Raw genomic sequence first — 16364 nt, 5'->3', positions numbered from 1 at the left:
CAGATGTTTCCTGTGCAATCTACTCTCTGCATAGAGGTGCTTCAGCAGAATCTGCTCCATGGCACCGAAGATTAAATGACATTCTCAAGTTGTACAATCTCATCAAAAGACAGCATCCTTCCTCGAGAAGGCAGCAGTGGAAAGAAAGGCATTTTGACGATGGCAAAACGTCAGGGAAAGAACACACAGCTGGACAGCTTTGGGATGCTGCCTTCTCTGCACCCCAGATCTGACATGTGGTGCACGAAGCTGTGCCTGTGTGCAGCAAGCAGAGGTGATGAGGGGCTGCATATGAGCACCACGAGGCTCCCACAGCTCCTGCTGGCCACTGCAGGCACATCAGGACAATGAAGCACCCAATGCCCACAGCCACACGGCCCCACACCACCCAGGCAGGGCAGCAAGTAGTGATGTAACAGCAAAGCAAAGCCAGCAGTAAGAGACAGCAGCTGTGTTCTCTGTATGACCACATGTGCACTCACACTATTAAAATGAGTTAACTCCTCTGAATAAGCACTAAGAAAATATATCTTGTTTTCCAACAGTGCATTCAGCCCACTTCAGTTTAAATGGGGCTCAGGCTCTCAGCATCTTCTCTGTGACCCACAGCTCCTGCAAAGCCATCCTGAGGCTAACTCTCCTCATGTTCCCCCAGGCATTCTGCTGAAGTGCATTTGCTCATCCTCTGACACAAATCCCAGGCAACTCGGATAAAATGGTGTAGCCAGTTCTCACAAATCCATGGAAACAAGCACAAAGGACCCAGGAATATTGCTAAGGAAGCCCAGTTGCAAGTGGGTAAATGCAGGGGTGGTGGCAGGGCTGAATAGCTCAGGCAGCCCAAGCTGCCACAGCCACGCAGACAGAGTTATGCTTCAGTGCTGGGAGGAGGGGCTGCAGGGAGCACCAGCACGGGGCCAGGAGCTCACAGACACAGCAGGGCACAGGACTGGCCCTGGCCCCCACCATAGGCCATGTGTAACACAGGACTCCTCACCATTCCCAAAAAGGCAGCAGAATTGAGCTGAGCATCACCCAGCTCCCACCTCTTCTGCCCCAAACGACTCTTTCCCACCCGGATCCCATTTCCCATTACTTACAACAGTTCAGCCTTTTTCCCCATTGAGATCTTCTGTACCAAATACCCCCTCGAGCTCCTAGGTTGTCACACACTCCTGGCGGCTCCAAGATAACCACGTGCTTCCATTTCCAGAAGGGACCCTTCCAACATTATCCCAATTATTTACTGGAAAGAGAGCGTTGGGCTGCGTGCAGAGCTGGGTCCCTGCACACCAGAACTGAGGGTTTCAGTTCAAGTAAGTGAATCCCTTTCAAGAGACACCTGAAGTAAAACCACCCATGTGAACATCCTGACCCCAGACAGAAAAAACCTGGCCCCATCAAATCATTTTCAAAGGAAAAGCCATTTTCAAAATGAGTCCTCAACGAGACTCAGATCAGCTGTGGTTTCCCAGCTCAGTCAAACCCTGAGAACCAAATTCTGTTCTCATTTACATCACTGCAAAGCTCAAAGCCTAATGAAATATTTGATGTTCACCCTGATGCAAATGAGAGTTGAATTTGGTCTGAAGTATCCTGTTTTCCTCTTGACTTTATTGCAGGGTGAGCATGAGACAGGAGTTTGGCTTCCTTTGAAGTTATTTCATGGCAAGGAGATAGGGTGGCAGAGATCCTTCTGACAATCCCAGTGGCTGGGATGAAGGAGGCAAGGCACACTGCAACACAGGCTTATGGAAACCTGCAAACACAACCTCCAGCCTAGGCTGCTCGGAGGTCCTTAGTATTCCAGCTACAGAATCATGAAGGCTGGAAAAGACCCGTAGGATCACCAAGTCCAAGTGCCATCCCACCCCCACTGTGCACACTGACCACATCCCAGTGCCACGGGAATGAATTTAAAACATGCTTGAAACTAATACTGAAGGCTGCCCAGGAGGAAATTGGAAAACATCAGCACACAGTGAGAATAAGCAGAACAATTGGGTAAACAGCAGAAGAGCTGAAGGAGGAAACTGGAAAGGTGGAATTCCCCTCCTTGCACAGCTGCTTCTCCTGCTCCATCCAGCAGCTCCACAACCAACAGCCCAACCAGGCACCAGCAGCAACAGAACAGAGCAATACTGGAAGACAAGCTGATGGGGCTACGTAAGAATTTCTGCCCAAGTCTGCCACTGGATAAACCAAAGGAGGAACAAACTATAACTCCAAGCTCCAGCCCTGCAGACCTTTTCCCATTGGAAACTGAACGCCTTATTTTCACCCTCCCTGCTGGGCAGGTCCCACCAAGCTGAGGCTGCAGCCCAGCACACCCTGGTGATGACTCCGCTCCATCTCCATGTGCTGCCAATCCCCCCAACACCACAGCTACAGTGGGGACATGTGCTGGGCAAACACAGCAGCTGTAAAACAGAGATTGGTATCTCTCCACCAGAAGCAACTCCCAAAACATTAAAAGAAGGGGAAAAAAAGAAACAACTTGGCTTGTTGATCATCTGCACCAACCACCTATGGCAGCAGCAGCTATAAGGAAATACCTGCTGCATGTTCATACACAGTCCAGCCTGGACTCATCAAGTTTAACCATTTTTGAGCTGGTAAGACTAGATTCATTTCCCTTTGATAATAAATCCACACCTATACCCAATATTCACAACAACTGGGACCGCAGCTTGTTTGGGCTGCATTCCCACACCAGTAATTCTGAATACAACCTTCCCAAGTCCCATTAATCACTGTATGCAAACGTGATACACTTGGATGTATGCAGACACAAAGGACAGTTTTGCACCAGAATGCTTGTGTTAATCTCAGCAGACAGGGGTACAGAAACTTGATTTCTGCATTTCCTTACAAATAAAAATTATTACTGATAACAAAACCAGGAATTTTGCTTCTCAAAGGCTTGTGTAAACAGCCCTGAAAATGAAGGATCTACACAGCAATTCCAGTTATTTCACCTAAAAGCATACAAACACATTCGGAGTTAGACCTGCAGTAAAGCTCTCCAAATCTCCATTACTTTTTCCCTTCAGGGACACAGCTCAACTGGCCAAAGGGAAAGGGAGCAACTCACAGACAGGATTCACCCTGCTGGGATTACAGCTCTAGAACACAACAGTGCAGAAAACGATGGCACTGACACCGCTGCTGTCTATGCACGGAAAATCTGCAGCTTATGGAAAACCCTTAGTCTAAGAAATGGAGTTGGATGTGAAAGCTCTAGCTGAGAGCTAGGAGAACTAGAGACACACACACGAAATTCTGACAAAGCCGAACACCTACCTCCTTGAAGTTATCAAATGCAGACAAAATGATTTCATGCCCTCCTCTGACGAGACAAACAGCAGCCAGGAGCTCTAGGACAAGGGCCTTTGTCCTGCAAAGAAAGCAAGCCAAAGCAGTCAGTGACAGGCTGGTGAGGAATACCTTCTACCTGTTTGCAAAGTGCTGTGCAGGCACCGGGAGAAGTACTTTGCATCCAGTGGTTCAGCCTCTTGAGACAAGCAAACCTGCAGGACACAGAATGCTGAGCAGCATCTGATCCAGGGTAGTTTGAGCCTCCCAGGATCGTGCAACTCTCCCCCATTTTAATACTTCCCAAAAGATGCACAAATTTACATCACAAATTGTAGTTGAGGAAATCCAAGCAAACCAATGGTGTCTGCATCAGCCTGGCAGCTGGCACTGTGGGAGCTCTCCTGCACAAACCCTCAGGGGGAGGCACAGGGGGCAACGCGTCGCTGCCAGGAGCAGCCCATGCCTCAGCCCCTCTGTGGCCAGGGCTTTTAGTTCTATGTGCACTGCCCCGATGCACATCTCAGTTATTCTCTGTGACAAGTTGTGTTACTCACAGCCACAAAAAATGCAAGACGTGGTTTGCTGAAGTGAAGGCAGGGTGCCTTAGCACACCTCCCCCTCCAGTATCTGAAATCTGGGTGCTGACTGACAGCTAAAACAGTGTATCAGGGAGGGGAGAATACAACTGATTGCTGAAAGAAAAGCATGCAACACTTGGTATAGCTCTGACATAAATAATCCCCAGTTCTCTCTTACAGAGTTCACGTAAGGCAAAAGCACCAATGGGATCTTACAGCCAGATGAGCTGGGAGCAGATACTGAAACCATGCAGACACACATGAAATTAGTCTCATGCTTGAGCATTAAACCAGATGTTGCAGAAAAACAAATACCTTTTGGCTTTCAAAGTGTCAAGGTTATCTTTGGAAACCAGATAAAATGTTCACTTCCCCAGGAAATTTTACACGGATCACTTTCAATTCTTACTCATCCGTTTTTTTGTCCTGCCACAAGAAGAAAACCCAAGCTCTTTCAGACAGGCTTGTGGAGCTCTCCCTATGGCCCACTGGCAACATCCTCTAAGGGCTGTGAGCTACAGAGATGCCAGGAGGATGCCCGGGTCTCAGAGCCAGGTGCAGCACCCACTCCCCTGCTGCATCTGTGATGGGGCAGGGATGGGACAGGACACTGCTGTGCTGGCATCATTTATCCCTTAATCACCTGGAAAATTTAGTTTCTTCAGGAAAATCCCATGCAAAGCTGCTCCTGATCAGCAGGGTCTCCTCTGCACTGCAGCAGCAGTTGAACTTGAGCAGCAAAGGCAGAGCTGCAGAGTCAGCAGCTTCTGAGACCAACGGAACCAAACAGCAATCGCCCATCTAACTGCACTGTAACACAAACTGAATCTGAGTCAGAGCAAAGGCTGATTTTCGCTACACTTTGTACATAAATCCATGAAAATCCCTCTACTCTTCACTTATCTGCTTCTTAAACTCTCTAACGGCAAGCACAGCCTACCTGGGATTCTTGTTGTTCAGGCTTAGTGCAATTTCGTTAACGGCATGCGGGTGTGACATGACCATATTGAATCCATACTGAAAAGAGAAGAGGAAAACATCGTTTCTGCTCTGAAACTGAAATGATTAGTTTTAAATCCCAACAAATTACCCGTGTCTGACCGGATCTGGCTGTTGAGATCACCAAGACACACTCAGCACATTCCTATCTCACACCATGCCCATCACTCCCCTGTCACCACCGTGCCCAAAGCGCTCGGCCTGCACACACAAAAGGGTCTCAGGGCTGATCCCACCCCACTGCCAGCCCCTCTGCCCTTCCTTCCCCAACACTGTTAACGCCGACAGCCAAGAGTGCAATTCCCTCTCTAACAGGGGATGTGCAGCTCAGCTGCCAAGATCACTTCTATAACATGCATGTTGCCCCGGAGCAACTGCTGCATGGAGCTACTGCGTGAGTCCTGCTGGGTCTGCTTCCAAAACCAAAGGAAGGAACTGCTTTGGAAAACACAGCACGGGTTATTACCACAACTGCACTGTTGCTTGCCACCTTCCCATCAGAGGTAGGGAGCTCTGTCAGAGCTCCCGTGCAGCAGTGCCAGAAACCTCCTGTAAGACCACACAACTCATGCCAGGCTTTCCTCGAAGCACGTAACTGTTAGTTGTTACTGGTTTAGCAAGAAATCCAGCATCTCAGAAGCTACCTGGGCATGCCATGTGACCACAGCACGCCTCCAAGTAGAGAAGAAACTGGTGGAAACACGATTAGTTTGATGCAGTTTATTCTTTGATTGTTATCACAACAGCCTCGCAATCGACATGCAGCAAAGTGAAATCTTCTCTTTCCCAAGAATGTCTAACGAGAACACTTCAAAAATCCTCCTATTTCCTCCAGGTTAATGCTAAATTCTGAAGGCAGTTATTGTGCAGGTGCGTGTCTAATGGTTAGTGCCAACAGAGCCCAGCACTGCAAACAGGAGCATGCGTGTGCTCTTATCTGTGTCCTCACGTGTGCCAACCGTGCGGGTGCACAAGGACTGTGCCAGGCAGCTCCCAGCTATGCTGTCTGACAATAAGAATTTCATCCTTCACATCAGTTTCACCTGTATCATGTGCAGCTAAGCTTTCCCCCAGCAACCAGAAGAACGAAAAGGGCAGTACCTGGTAGTTCATGATGGCACGTAAACACATGATGCAGACGTGAACGTCGTCTTTCTTACTCACTAGTCTGGAATTTTTTAGAGTTCTTCGGCTTGGCAAAGTATTGTACCTGCAAACAGAAACGGCCTCCGTCAGTCACAGGGCTATTCTTAGGTGGGAGGAAGAAAGGAAGAGGAATGTTCTTCTACTGGCTTAAATGCACACATTTCCCAGTTGTGTGGAAAATCCAAGCAGCAGACAGCAGGGAAGTGCAGAGCATCCCGACAGAGATGGGCTCTGTGTTTCCAGCTGTGCTCTGCTGGTGCACACTGACCCATACAAGCAACTGCACAGGCTTTTAATGAAACTGAACGTTTGTAGGCATCAGCAAATGTATTAATTTCTGGTGCATTTTGTTGAAGAATTGTGCCTCTCTTCTGTTCTGCAGCTGAGCTTCCCGAAAGCTCTCCAAACTGAGGAAACCCAGCCTTTAGGAACTGTCCCCAAACAGAGGCATTAATTATCCTAATTGTAACCCCTAGCTGGTAAATCAACCTTGAGTTCAATTCAGTAAGTACATGGAATAAAACAAAGGGAAATCTTTCAATCTGCTGCTTCTATGGCATAGTAAATGAAACCCACATTTCAGCTCTTCCCAAGATGCTGCTTATTTTCTTTAAGGAAAACCATGCTTTGTGAGCTGAGCACAGGAAATTGGAGACAAGGAGACAGGCTGCCATGTGAAATACATGTATATTCTCACAGCCGTGCACAGCACCGAATAAGCAGCAAATTTTTAATCCTAACTTACTCCTATGTAAGAGAGAGGTGAGAACGAAGTGACAGAGCCTGAGGCTGGTCCTGCATGTCCCCAGCTGCAGCCCAGCAGAGGGGCAAGGCGCCGACACACTGCAAATTGTCACACTCCGAACTGAAAGGCGAGGAAGCAAGCATAAAATTCTGCTGAAAGGCAGGCAGAAAGGAAAGCAGCATGACGCATGTGCAGCTGAGAGCTCTGCAAATTCTGGCATTTGTTACACAAAAGAAATTTGCAGATGAAACTTGACTGGTATAGTAAATACTGGAAAAGCCAAGGCTACTTCAGACAACTGCAGCTTCAACCACCAGTGCCACTCTGCAGCCTGGGCAACAACCACAGCAATCTTAGAACTATTAAGGCTGGAAAAGCTCTCTAGGATCCCCATAGCCAAACCTAACCCCCCCCCATGCCCACTGCCCACATACCTCAGTGCCACATCCCCAGTGCTCTGGGACACCCCCAGGGATGGTGACCCCCCCACTCCATGGGCAGCTGTGCCACTGCCTGACTGCTCTTTGGAGAAGAAATGTTTCCTATTACCAAACCTGACCATCCTTTGGCACAACCTGAGGCCATCACCTCCGTCCTGTTAAAGAGGAAGGGCTTCTCTTGTGTTGGATATGGGGAAAAAAACTTAGGGATCTCAGTATCCCTAGCTACGACCACATCCTCAGTGTAAATGAAGCAATGTTGGTACCCAGCAGTGACCCAGAGCACAGCTGCAAACATGTTCCAAAGCAGGGCAAAGTGAGCTCTGACGTGGATTTCTCCGCCTGGAAGAGGCAGTGAGAGCTGCTGCATTCATGCAAGTGTGGGCAACGTGCAGGCAGTGCATGGGGAAGGAGCTGTCCTTATGACTTGCAACGTGGGAACCAAGTGGCATCAGATGCCATTCCCAGGTGACGGGATGAAAGCAAACCTGCTCGCTGTACGGCTCCACAGAGTGCTACCAAAGCACTCGGGCTGATTCACGAAGGAAAAAGCCACTGGGAGCTATGAACACAGAATGGGCTGCCAGATAATCATCCTTAGGTTGAGAGAATTAAATCTGAACTGCCAGAGATGGAAGATGGACGAATGCACCCAGAAGAGAAGCAATCCCCTTACTGCCAAGGCTGCTGTGCACTTACTTGCTTCATTCATGCTCCTCATTTTGCTTAGAAGTGTAGCTTTAAAGTCAATGATTAACATCATTATTAATAGCCAAGGTTAATAATAGATACAGGAACAAGCAGTAACAGGGCAGGAAAGGGGAAGCACAGGGAGCTCCAGCACGGCACAGAACCTGGCCTGCACAGAGCTGTGCCCGCACTTTGCCTTCATTCCCCAGCAGCACTGACATGAAAGAAACCCCAAAATTCAAAGCAGAATTCAGTCAAACAGCTTTTTTTCTTTCCCGTAGATGTGAATGCATAAATCAGCTCAGGGCACTCCAGAACGATTTGGGTTTGTGGGAAATTCGACCCAGTTTTTCCTGAGCCCCAGAGAGGCACTCAGCATACTGCCAGCGAGTCCCAGGGAGCCCAGCACAGGCACAGGGGAGGCTGAGAACAAGGGATTAATGCAGGGAAGATCTGGGTACCTTGGGATTTGGTGAACAAAACCCCACAGGTGCCGGCTTTACCCTGCTGCTCGCTCCCTCCTGTGTCAGGGAAGGCTCTATGGGGCCATCAGCCTCGCACCAAGCTGCCTGCAGCGTGTCCCATAATAGAATCATTAAGGTTGGAGAAGCCCTTTTGGATCCCCACACCCAATCCCCACCCACCCCCCCATGCCCACTGCCCACGGCCCTCAGTGCCACATCCCCAGTGCTCTGGGACACCCCCAGGGATGGTGACCCCCGACTCCATGGGCAGCTGTGCCACTGCCTGACTGCTTTTTGGAAAAGAAATGTTTCCTAATACCAGCCTGTCTCTCTCCTGATCCAACTTGGGACCATTACCTCTCATCCTATCCCATCCCAACCACTGGGGTGCTTGGATGCTTTGTGCTGTTGCTCCCTGTGGGATCAGGGATGGCCAAGGAGCCCCAGCTGCACACTGCAGGAGCAGGCACACTGGGTGCTGCTATGGGCCCTTCCCTCCAGCTGTCCCCAAAACCACAACACATTCCCAGAACTGACACAGAAAAACCTCAAGCATCAATTCACCAAATCACAGAATCACAGGGGTTGGAAGGGACCTGCAGATCCTCCAGTGCAATTCTCTGCAGATGGATGGGATTCTCCCTTTAACCCACACCGTGAGGAGCAGAGCTAGGGAAGGCTTACCTACACCTGTACTTGGGGGAATACTGTTCAGGTGACAGTCTCCTGAGTTGTCTGTAACTGTTGGGTGTCAACACACAGCTGCACAACATGTGAGCACAACACATCACTTCCACAGGCAACTCCCTAAATATGAAAAGCGCCTTGATAAAAAGATGGAAAGCCTTTTCCAGTCGTACAGAGCTCTTTGCTATAATGGCTTATCTCAGGTTGGAATTGCTAAAGGCTGCGTACATTACTTTCCTTTAAATTTTAATAAGCAGAGCAATGAGATCTGTATCAAGAAGAAAGGAGCCTCCTCTGTCTGCTGCTTCATCTCCCCCCGTTTCAGAGTGCCTTCACACACCCACCATGTGGGAGCTGGGCTCCCCCAGCCAAGAAAACCAAACATGAAGCTGGAGCTTGGCATTTCCAGCCCAGTGCCCACCAAAGCCACCCTCCTGCTCTGGAGCTGGGAAGCAGGCAGCACCCCCTGTGCCCATCCATGCCTCTGTGTGGCCGGGCTGAGAAACCCCCATGCAATCTGCAACTGAGAGCTGCAGCACAGAGAAAACATCCCCAGCACAGACAGGATTCTGCCCTACATTTAGATAGGTTTCCCTGAACAGATGCAAATTTCTTCTCACAGGCACGAGTGCCAAGAACTGATGGGCTTTTTCTGTGCAGAAACGACAGGATCAGGGACTGTGATGCTTTCTGTTGCTGACTGCAACACCCTGGGCCTGTTCCCTCCCTGGGCAGGACAGGCCAGCAGCAGTCCCCACCACCTCCCTTCACACAGTGTGGACGATCTGCCTTTATTCCATTTCTTGCTAGCAAACATCAAGCATCTGGGCGAGCTGCTGCTTCTGATTTCCTGCCTGCTGCAGGTCAGAGATGCGTCACCAAGAGCTGTTTATTCTGCTAATTCAATTCAGATGGCTCCGCTTTTGTTTCCTCCAGCTCCTCCTTTAAGGGAAAACTATAAAACCCTACTTCTGAAAACAGCAGCAGCAGAAAGCCAACCACGTGTGGCTGTGTCACACCTCGCAGTGCCCGGCGGTGGGACAGGACCGGGCTGTGCTGGCACCCAGTGCTCCCCAGAGGGACACTGCAGCCACGTGGGAGCAGCACTGCCAGGAGAGGATCGAGGCGGGCTGAAATGCAGTGCCAGGTCCTCCTCCTCGCCCAGGGCTGCTCTGGAAGAACTAGTTCATCAGTTGTACTGAAACGCAACGTGTGAGAGTGCAGAACAGCTCATGTGGATGCCGAAGGCCCACGTACAGCTCATTAAAACACCTACACAAATGGGGATGCTCCAAGTAAAGCCCTTCCCAGCACGGTAAGCGTGCACACAGCTCAAACCAAGCTGCTGCCACCTCCGGCAGCTCCGAGGGGATCTGCACGCAGGGGACGAGGACGTGCACCCAACCCATGGCACGGAGCCCCACTGCACAGCATTCACAGCAAACAAAAGCTCCAGCAGCTCTCTGCCAGCACCGCAACCTTATTCCCTGCTGCCCAGCACCATGCCCCCTTGCCACCCTGCCCAGCAGAGTGGACCTGCATGCAGTGGGACTCCTGGTTCCACTGGGGTTTTGGAGGTGTTTGCAATAGGAACGCTGTTCTGATGGCAGACAGGGGCTCTGAAAGGGGGAGGCCCCGCTGTTTGCTGCACGCTTGGGATTTCTTCTCTTGCAGAGGGGTCTGCTGGTTGTGGGGATCCTGAGCTTGCTCCCTGTGCGGGATGCACGGGGCCTGCGGGGCCCCTCACAAGGACTGTGCTGCAGTCAGGGCACAAACACGCTGGGTGACACAGAGCAGGTGGCCACGGTGCCCAAAATTTTCCCTTCTGTCATTCCAAACCAAGGCAACAAGGATTTGAGCCACAAACGTGAAGAGAATCAATGACCCTGGGCCTCCGGTTTTTGTCTTATCTAACGGAATCTGGGAAAGTCATCCATCCGGAAAGCTGCAGAGAACTTTGCTGCTTCGAAAAGGCCAGAAAAGCAATAGAGACAGCCTGCTTTGGATTCCCCCTCCCTCCCAGCCACAGCACCAGCACAGAGCCAGCAGCAGTGCACAGAGCCTGACACAGGGATGCAGCTGCACAGCGTAAATGGAAGTGTTCAAATGCAAACATGCAGCATAAGAAGCAGTGCCAAAGGGGAGTCCAATTTTTCAGTGCGCTCAAAGCCTATTTTTGGATTAAAAAAAGAAATTAAGTTTCTGAATTGAATCCACCTAAAAACTGAAGTATCTGACTCAGAAGAAAGGGAATTTCTAATGGGCTGGGACACTGCTAAGTCTGTATGAATATTTATCCTAAAGGAAAGTCTGACTCTCATGTCAAAGTACTGTTCTTTTCCCTCCCAAAAAGCAGCAACAAAATCCCCTAAGATTCATCCCTGTTTTTATCCTTCTGCCCTCATTTTGGTGTTTGCCTCCCAAATCCCTGTGCCTCTTCTTGAAAAAAAAATCTCAGTTGCCAAGGAAACACGGAGCAGGGAATTGGCAAGGTTTAACACTGCTAACGAGAGCTCCAGGAAGTCAAGAAAAGTTACAAATTGAAAATGGAGAGCCAGGCCTGCAAAGGGATGGATGGAAAGGCTCCAGAAGGGCTGTGCTGCGGGGCACCTGGCTCTCTGCAGCAGGGCACCTGGCACAAGGCACTTTGCACTTGGCAGCAGGCACCTGGTACAGGGCACCCCACATCCAGGAGGGCTGGAGCACCTCCCCTATGAAGACAGGCTGAGGGAGCTGGGCTTGTTCAGCCTGGAGAAAAGAAGGCTGCTGGGTGACCTCACTGCAGCCTTTCAATACCTAAAGGGAGCCTGCAGACAGGAGGGGAGTCAGCTCTTTGAAAAGATAGATAACAGCAGGACAAGGGGAAGTGGTTTGAAGTTGAGGGAGGGCAGATTGAGGTTGGGTATCAGGGGGAAGTTCTTTCCTATGAGAGCAGTGAGGTGCTGGAACAGCTGCCCAGAGAGGCTGTGGATGCCCCGTCCATCCCTGGAGGTGTTCAAGGCCAGGTTGGATGGGGCCCTGGGCAGCCTGGGCTGCTATGAAATGGGGAGGTTGGTGGCCCTGCATGTGGTGGGGGGTTGGAGCTTCGTGATCCTTGAGGTCCCTGTGATTCTGTGATTTTGCAGTGGGGCACCATGGCATGGCTGCTTGCAAGGGAACCATTTGCTGCAGCAGAGCTGAGTCGCTCCTAAGCATGCAGGGGTGCAGCCCTGCCCAGCACTCCAAGAGTGATTCTGTGCTCATCACCTGCTACCATACCTCTGCGTGCACACATCCCAAGGGCTGCAGTGACTGCAGCTGCAGGCAGGCAGAGAGCAGCACCGTGACACTGCAGACAGGCAGCAACATGAGAGAACCACGTGCTAAAGACAGCACAAAATGTGTCTGTTCAAACCAAATGTCAGCATTTCATTTGGGATGCATGTGTAGCACACAATATTGATAAATTCATCAAAAAAATACTAAAAAATAACTCTTAAAAACACCCCATACTTTTACTTTTCCTATCACACATCCACAGAAAACCCACCTCCTGCAGAACACGGGCCTTTGTGCTACAAGGCAACACACAGAGGTGCTGTCAGAGAATCTCACAGTGCTGGGCACCACTGGGGCCCCAACCCAGGTCACCCCCCAACCCAGCAGCCCCTGCCCACATCTAAGAGTGAGCCAACACTCCAGCAACCGCTCTATTTAAAACATTAACCAAGGCACACAACAATTAAAGCCAGGTGTCTCAGGGATAAAACTTTTTGCAATACGACAAGCAAACTAATGTCTTGTTTCAAAGTAAAGCATGCTTTATTCCCTTCTAGCTAAGCCCCCTCTACAGAAGCAGACTACAGCAGGAAGCTACAATGCGATAAGCACACAGCGTGGAGGCCGAGGCTCCCCAGCACTCAGGGCTGCTCCCCACGCAGTGTGATTATGGGTTTATATGGCACGGGAGCAGCACAGGGCCCCACACAAAGGGCAGCCCCGTGAGGTGTCACCTCACCCTGGCACTTACAAGGTTTTCTGGCTCGAGGCCCCATCAGCAGAGCGCCAAGCGAAGCCGCTCCAGAGGCAGCCGGAAGAAAAGCAGCTCTGGTGGTGTTTGAGCTGAAGCTGCTCAGGCAGGGAGACCATGCTGATGGCACATGATGGCAGGAGGGTCAGGGATGCAGAAGGAAGAGTTGGGAAGGGAGGTTTGGAAGAGGGAGGGAAAAGGAGGATGTGAGGAAGGGGATGTGGAAATGGAAAATAAAAAAAGGTAAGAGGGGATTTAAAAAAAGAAAAAAGGTGGAAGGAAACGAAGAGAAAAAATGTAAGAGACATGTAATGCATAGCTGATGTGCATTTCTGGCACAACTAACCACTGACATGCCTCCCAAAGACAGAGAGCAGCATCAGACCTCCTCCTGCAAACATAAGGCCATACCTCCTCTGCTGAAGAACATAAAAATCAAAGCACATCAACAGCACTGAAATCATCTTTGCAGCATTAAATAAAAACAACTCAACTGATTCTGCTGCACTCCACAGCTCACATCCTTTTGTCAGCACTGTGTGCCTACCTCCTCTTCTCTGCTTTCTCCCTGATGCCTTTGATACCTTCCAGATTCCACATCCACCACCATTCAGCTATGGGTAGCAGTCCTGAACACAAACCACACAGCCCATGTTAGCAGTGACAAACCAGCGCTGAGCTTGGGCTGGAAGGCAGCAAAAATCTGCTCACTGCTTCCATCTCTGCAGGACTCCTTTGTGCTCACAGCACCACGGAACAAAGCTCTACAAAAGCCAAAAGAGTCAGAACATGCATAAAGAAAGTCCCATCCAGCACTCTGAGCTGTGGCCCTAATGAACTGTGCTGCTATAAATGCCAGTTAGTCTGGTTTGCAGCAGTGAAGAATTGTAAGAACATGAAGTTCCATAACACAGCTGACTGCCATTCAGTCCAGGGAAGTGATCTTGCCTTATCTACAAACTGGAAAGAAAAAAAAAAACCAACAAATATTCAGAAAGGGAGACTTCAAAGTAAGGCCTGAGGTGGTGCTTGAGTTATCAGAAGGTTTGAAGGATGGAAATGGATGGAAATAAACCTTATTCAGCACAGAATGGAATGGATATGCTTTTGGACGAGCCCTTACTGAATGAGGCACCAGGTCAGAGCTCCAGCCTGGCTGGGCCCGTGGAAACGCTGACATACTGTTTGGAGAGCAGTAAGTGCTTCCTCTGGGCAAGGCACAGCAGACCTGACGGAAACGTATTCTGCATCCTCAAACCACTCAGCCACTGGAAACAGAGGCAGCACTACTCACCTCACTTCCTCAATTGCTGCCCTGCGCTATGAGCTTAGCACTTCCTTCCACCTCAAAACCATCACTGCAATGACAAGTTTCCTACATGTGCTAAGCCTGCACCATGCAAAGAGGGAAGATGGAAGCCAGCCTAACTGGAAAGCCCCACGGGCACGGGGCAGTCAGTGCCTGCAGGCCTCCTGCACGGCCTCGGTGCCTTACCGCAGCGTGGAGTGCCTGCCGGAGCGAGAGGCACTGCTGCCAACTGGTGAGGGCAAATTGCTGCCCCTGTGCAGGTCCTCGATCGAGCGGCTCCAAGGCTTGGACTTGTCCATCGAGTTTTCCACGTTGTTCTCCAAGCTTTCAAAGTCAAACCTAAAGGAAATAGAAATGTTGGAGCTGGGTTAGACGGCAAAGATGCACATAGCGTTTTCCTTCCTGTTAAACATCTGCAGATTTTGTAGGTCCCAAAAGGCTATGAAAGGAAAGGAAGAAAGCGATGCAGGCTAATTTCCCTTCAGCTGCAGTTCAGAGCGAGCTTCAAATCCACACTGCAGCAAATTCGGCCCCTGCCAAAAGGGGAAGCTAACCACAGCTCAGAAGGATCAAACAGCCATGCGTTATTGTGCTTCGGTGTAAAATAAACTTTGCAGACGAGCAGCCTTGCCTCGAAGGAAAGAAGAAGAACGCTCCAAGTCGTCTCCATTTTATTCTAATAAATGGATATGCTGTAAAAGTACAGTTTCCTCTCCTACAGAGCGCTCACACCGGCCCATCAGCCCCCACCAGCCTCAAGCATGTGTGATATATTACCATCATCACTGAAGATTCTCTTTGATTTCTGACTCTGTGCCACCATACTGCTATTGCAAGGAAAAACTGCTTGTTCCCCTCGCAGCTCTTGAGGTTATTACTCATGTTTACCACGCTAGAGAGGGAAAAAACCCAGCAGGATAACATGCACGCATTCACATAATTTTAGGAACAAAGTCTTCATACAAACCCATCTTTTTGCTGTGCAGTATTTTCCAGTGTTAGGGATGTTTTTAAACGTATAATTTTCCTTCATTAATTTTACTGCAGCTCCACCAAGAATCTCATTTCTGTGATGGTACATGTACATCTGATGGCATCGTTTTAAAAAGAAACCATCAGCTCTGCTCAAGTTCCCAACTACAATGGTATCTTTAACTCATCACTTATTTTCATACAATTTTTATGAAAAATCTATTGCTCCAATTTATTGAAAGGAAAATGTGTGGACACACAAAACCAGATCCTCATCTGAGCCTGTATTTCACACTGTGTGATCTAACGACTAACGAAAACAGATTTTCTCCTAATTTGTTTTAGCAGAGTATATTTAATGATCTATTACCTACATAACTAAATCCAACTCCGAGCTGGCTGGGTGTCAGCATGGCAAAGTGGGGAGTGGTCAGGCTGAGGATGTGGCTTGGAACACAGCAGGCAGTGCCTGAATTGGTTTTGCACTGTGCTCAAGTCTGAGGCTCCAAAGCTAAAATCCACATCAGTATGGCCTTAAATATAATCATAGAACCATGGAATGGCTTGTGTTGGAAGGGATCTTAAAGATGACAGAACCATGGAATGGTTGGGCTGGAAGAGGCCTTAAAGATCACAGAACCATGGGAGAGCTCAGTTTGGAAGGCACCTTAATACTCCAGCAGAGGCAAGCCTTACTTACGTGACTGCATACTGTGCAAACGACAAGTACTCCACCAGTACATCCAGGCCTTTGTTTTCTTCATTCAAGAACTCCCTGACCCACCTGTTAGAAAAATCAGGAGACATCAGGGCATTTCACTGGGTTTGTGCAACTACTGGAGTTCTTTTCAGAGAAACTGGAGACGCATCCATCGCAGGAAAGACACCCAGGAAGGAGCAAAGCCAGCCAGGGTCAGATCCTAACACTAATCCTGCCTTCTCTTTTTAAAAAGTTGTGACCTATGGCTGTACATTTTAGTCTGCCGACTCTACACATTAATCTGAAG

At 49.5% G+C, this 16364-nt stretch overlaps 1 protein-coding gene across 5 annotated transcripts in view; it reads right to left on the bottom strand.

The window, feature by feature from the left end:
• Positions 1–16364, bottom strand: part of FMNL2 (formin like 2) — a 107985-nt gene that overhangs the window by 29589 nt on the left and 62032 nt on the right. For all 5 annotated transcript variants that reach the window (XM_085227983.1, XM_085227985.1, XM_085227982.1 and 2 more), the window contains exons 5-9: positions 16058–16141; positions 14572–14724; positions 5997–6105; positions 4837–4913; positions 3304–3397 (exon numbers count right to left, since the gene is read on the bottom strand). In XM_085227983.1, the coding sequence (XP_085084109.1) occupies positions 3304–3397; positions 4837–4913; positions 5997–6105; positions 14572–14724; positions 16058–16141 (517 nt within the window). The remainder of the gene's footprint in view (positions 1–3303; positions 3398–4836; positions 4914–5996; positions 6106–14571; positions 14725–16057; positions 16142–16364) is intronic.

This window comes from Meleagris gallopavo, chromosome 7 (genome assembly GCF_905368555.1).
Source record: "Meleagris gallopavo chromosome 7, MGAL_WU_HG_1.1, whole genome shotgun sequence".
NCBI lineage: Eukaryota > Metazoa > Chordata > Aves > Galliformes > Phasianidae > Meleagris > Meleagris gallopavo.
The sequence above is the reverse complement of the archived record's forward strand: the minus strand, read 5'-3'. Positions and strand labels throughout refer to the sequence as shown.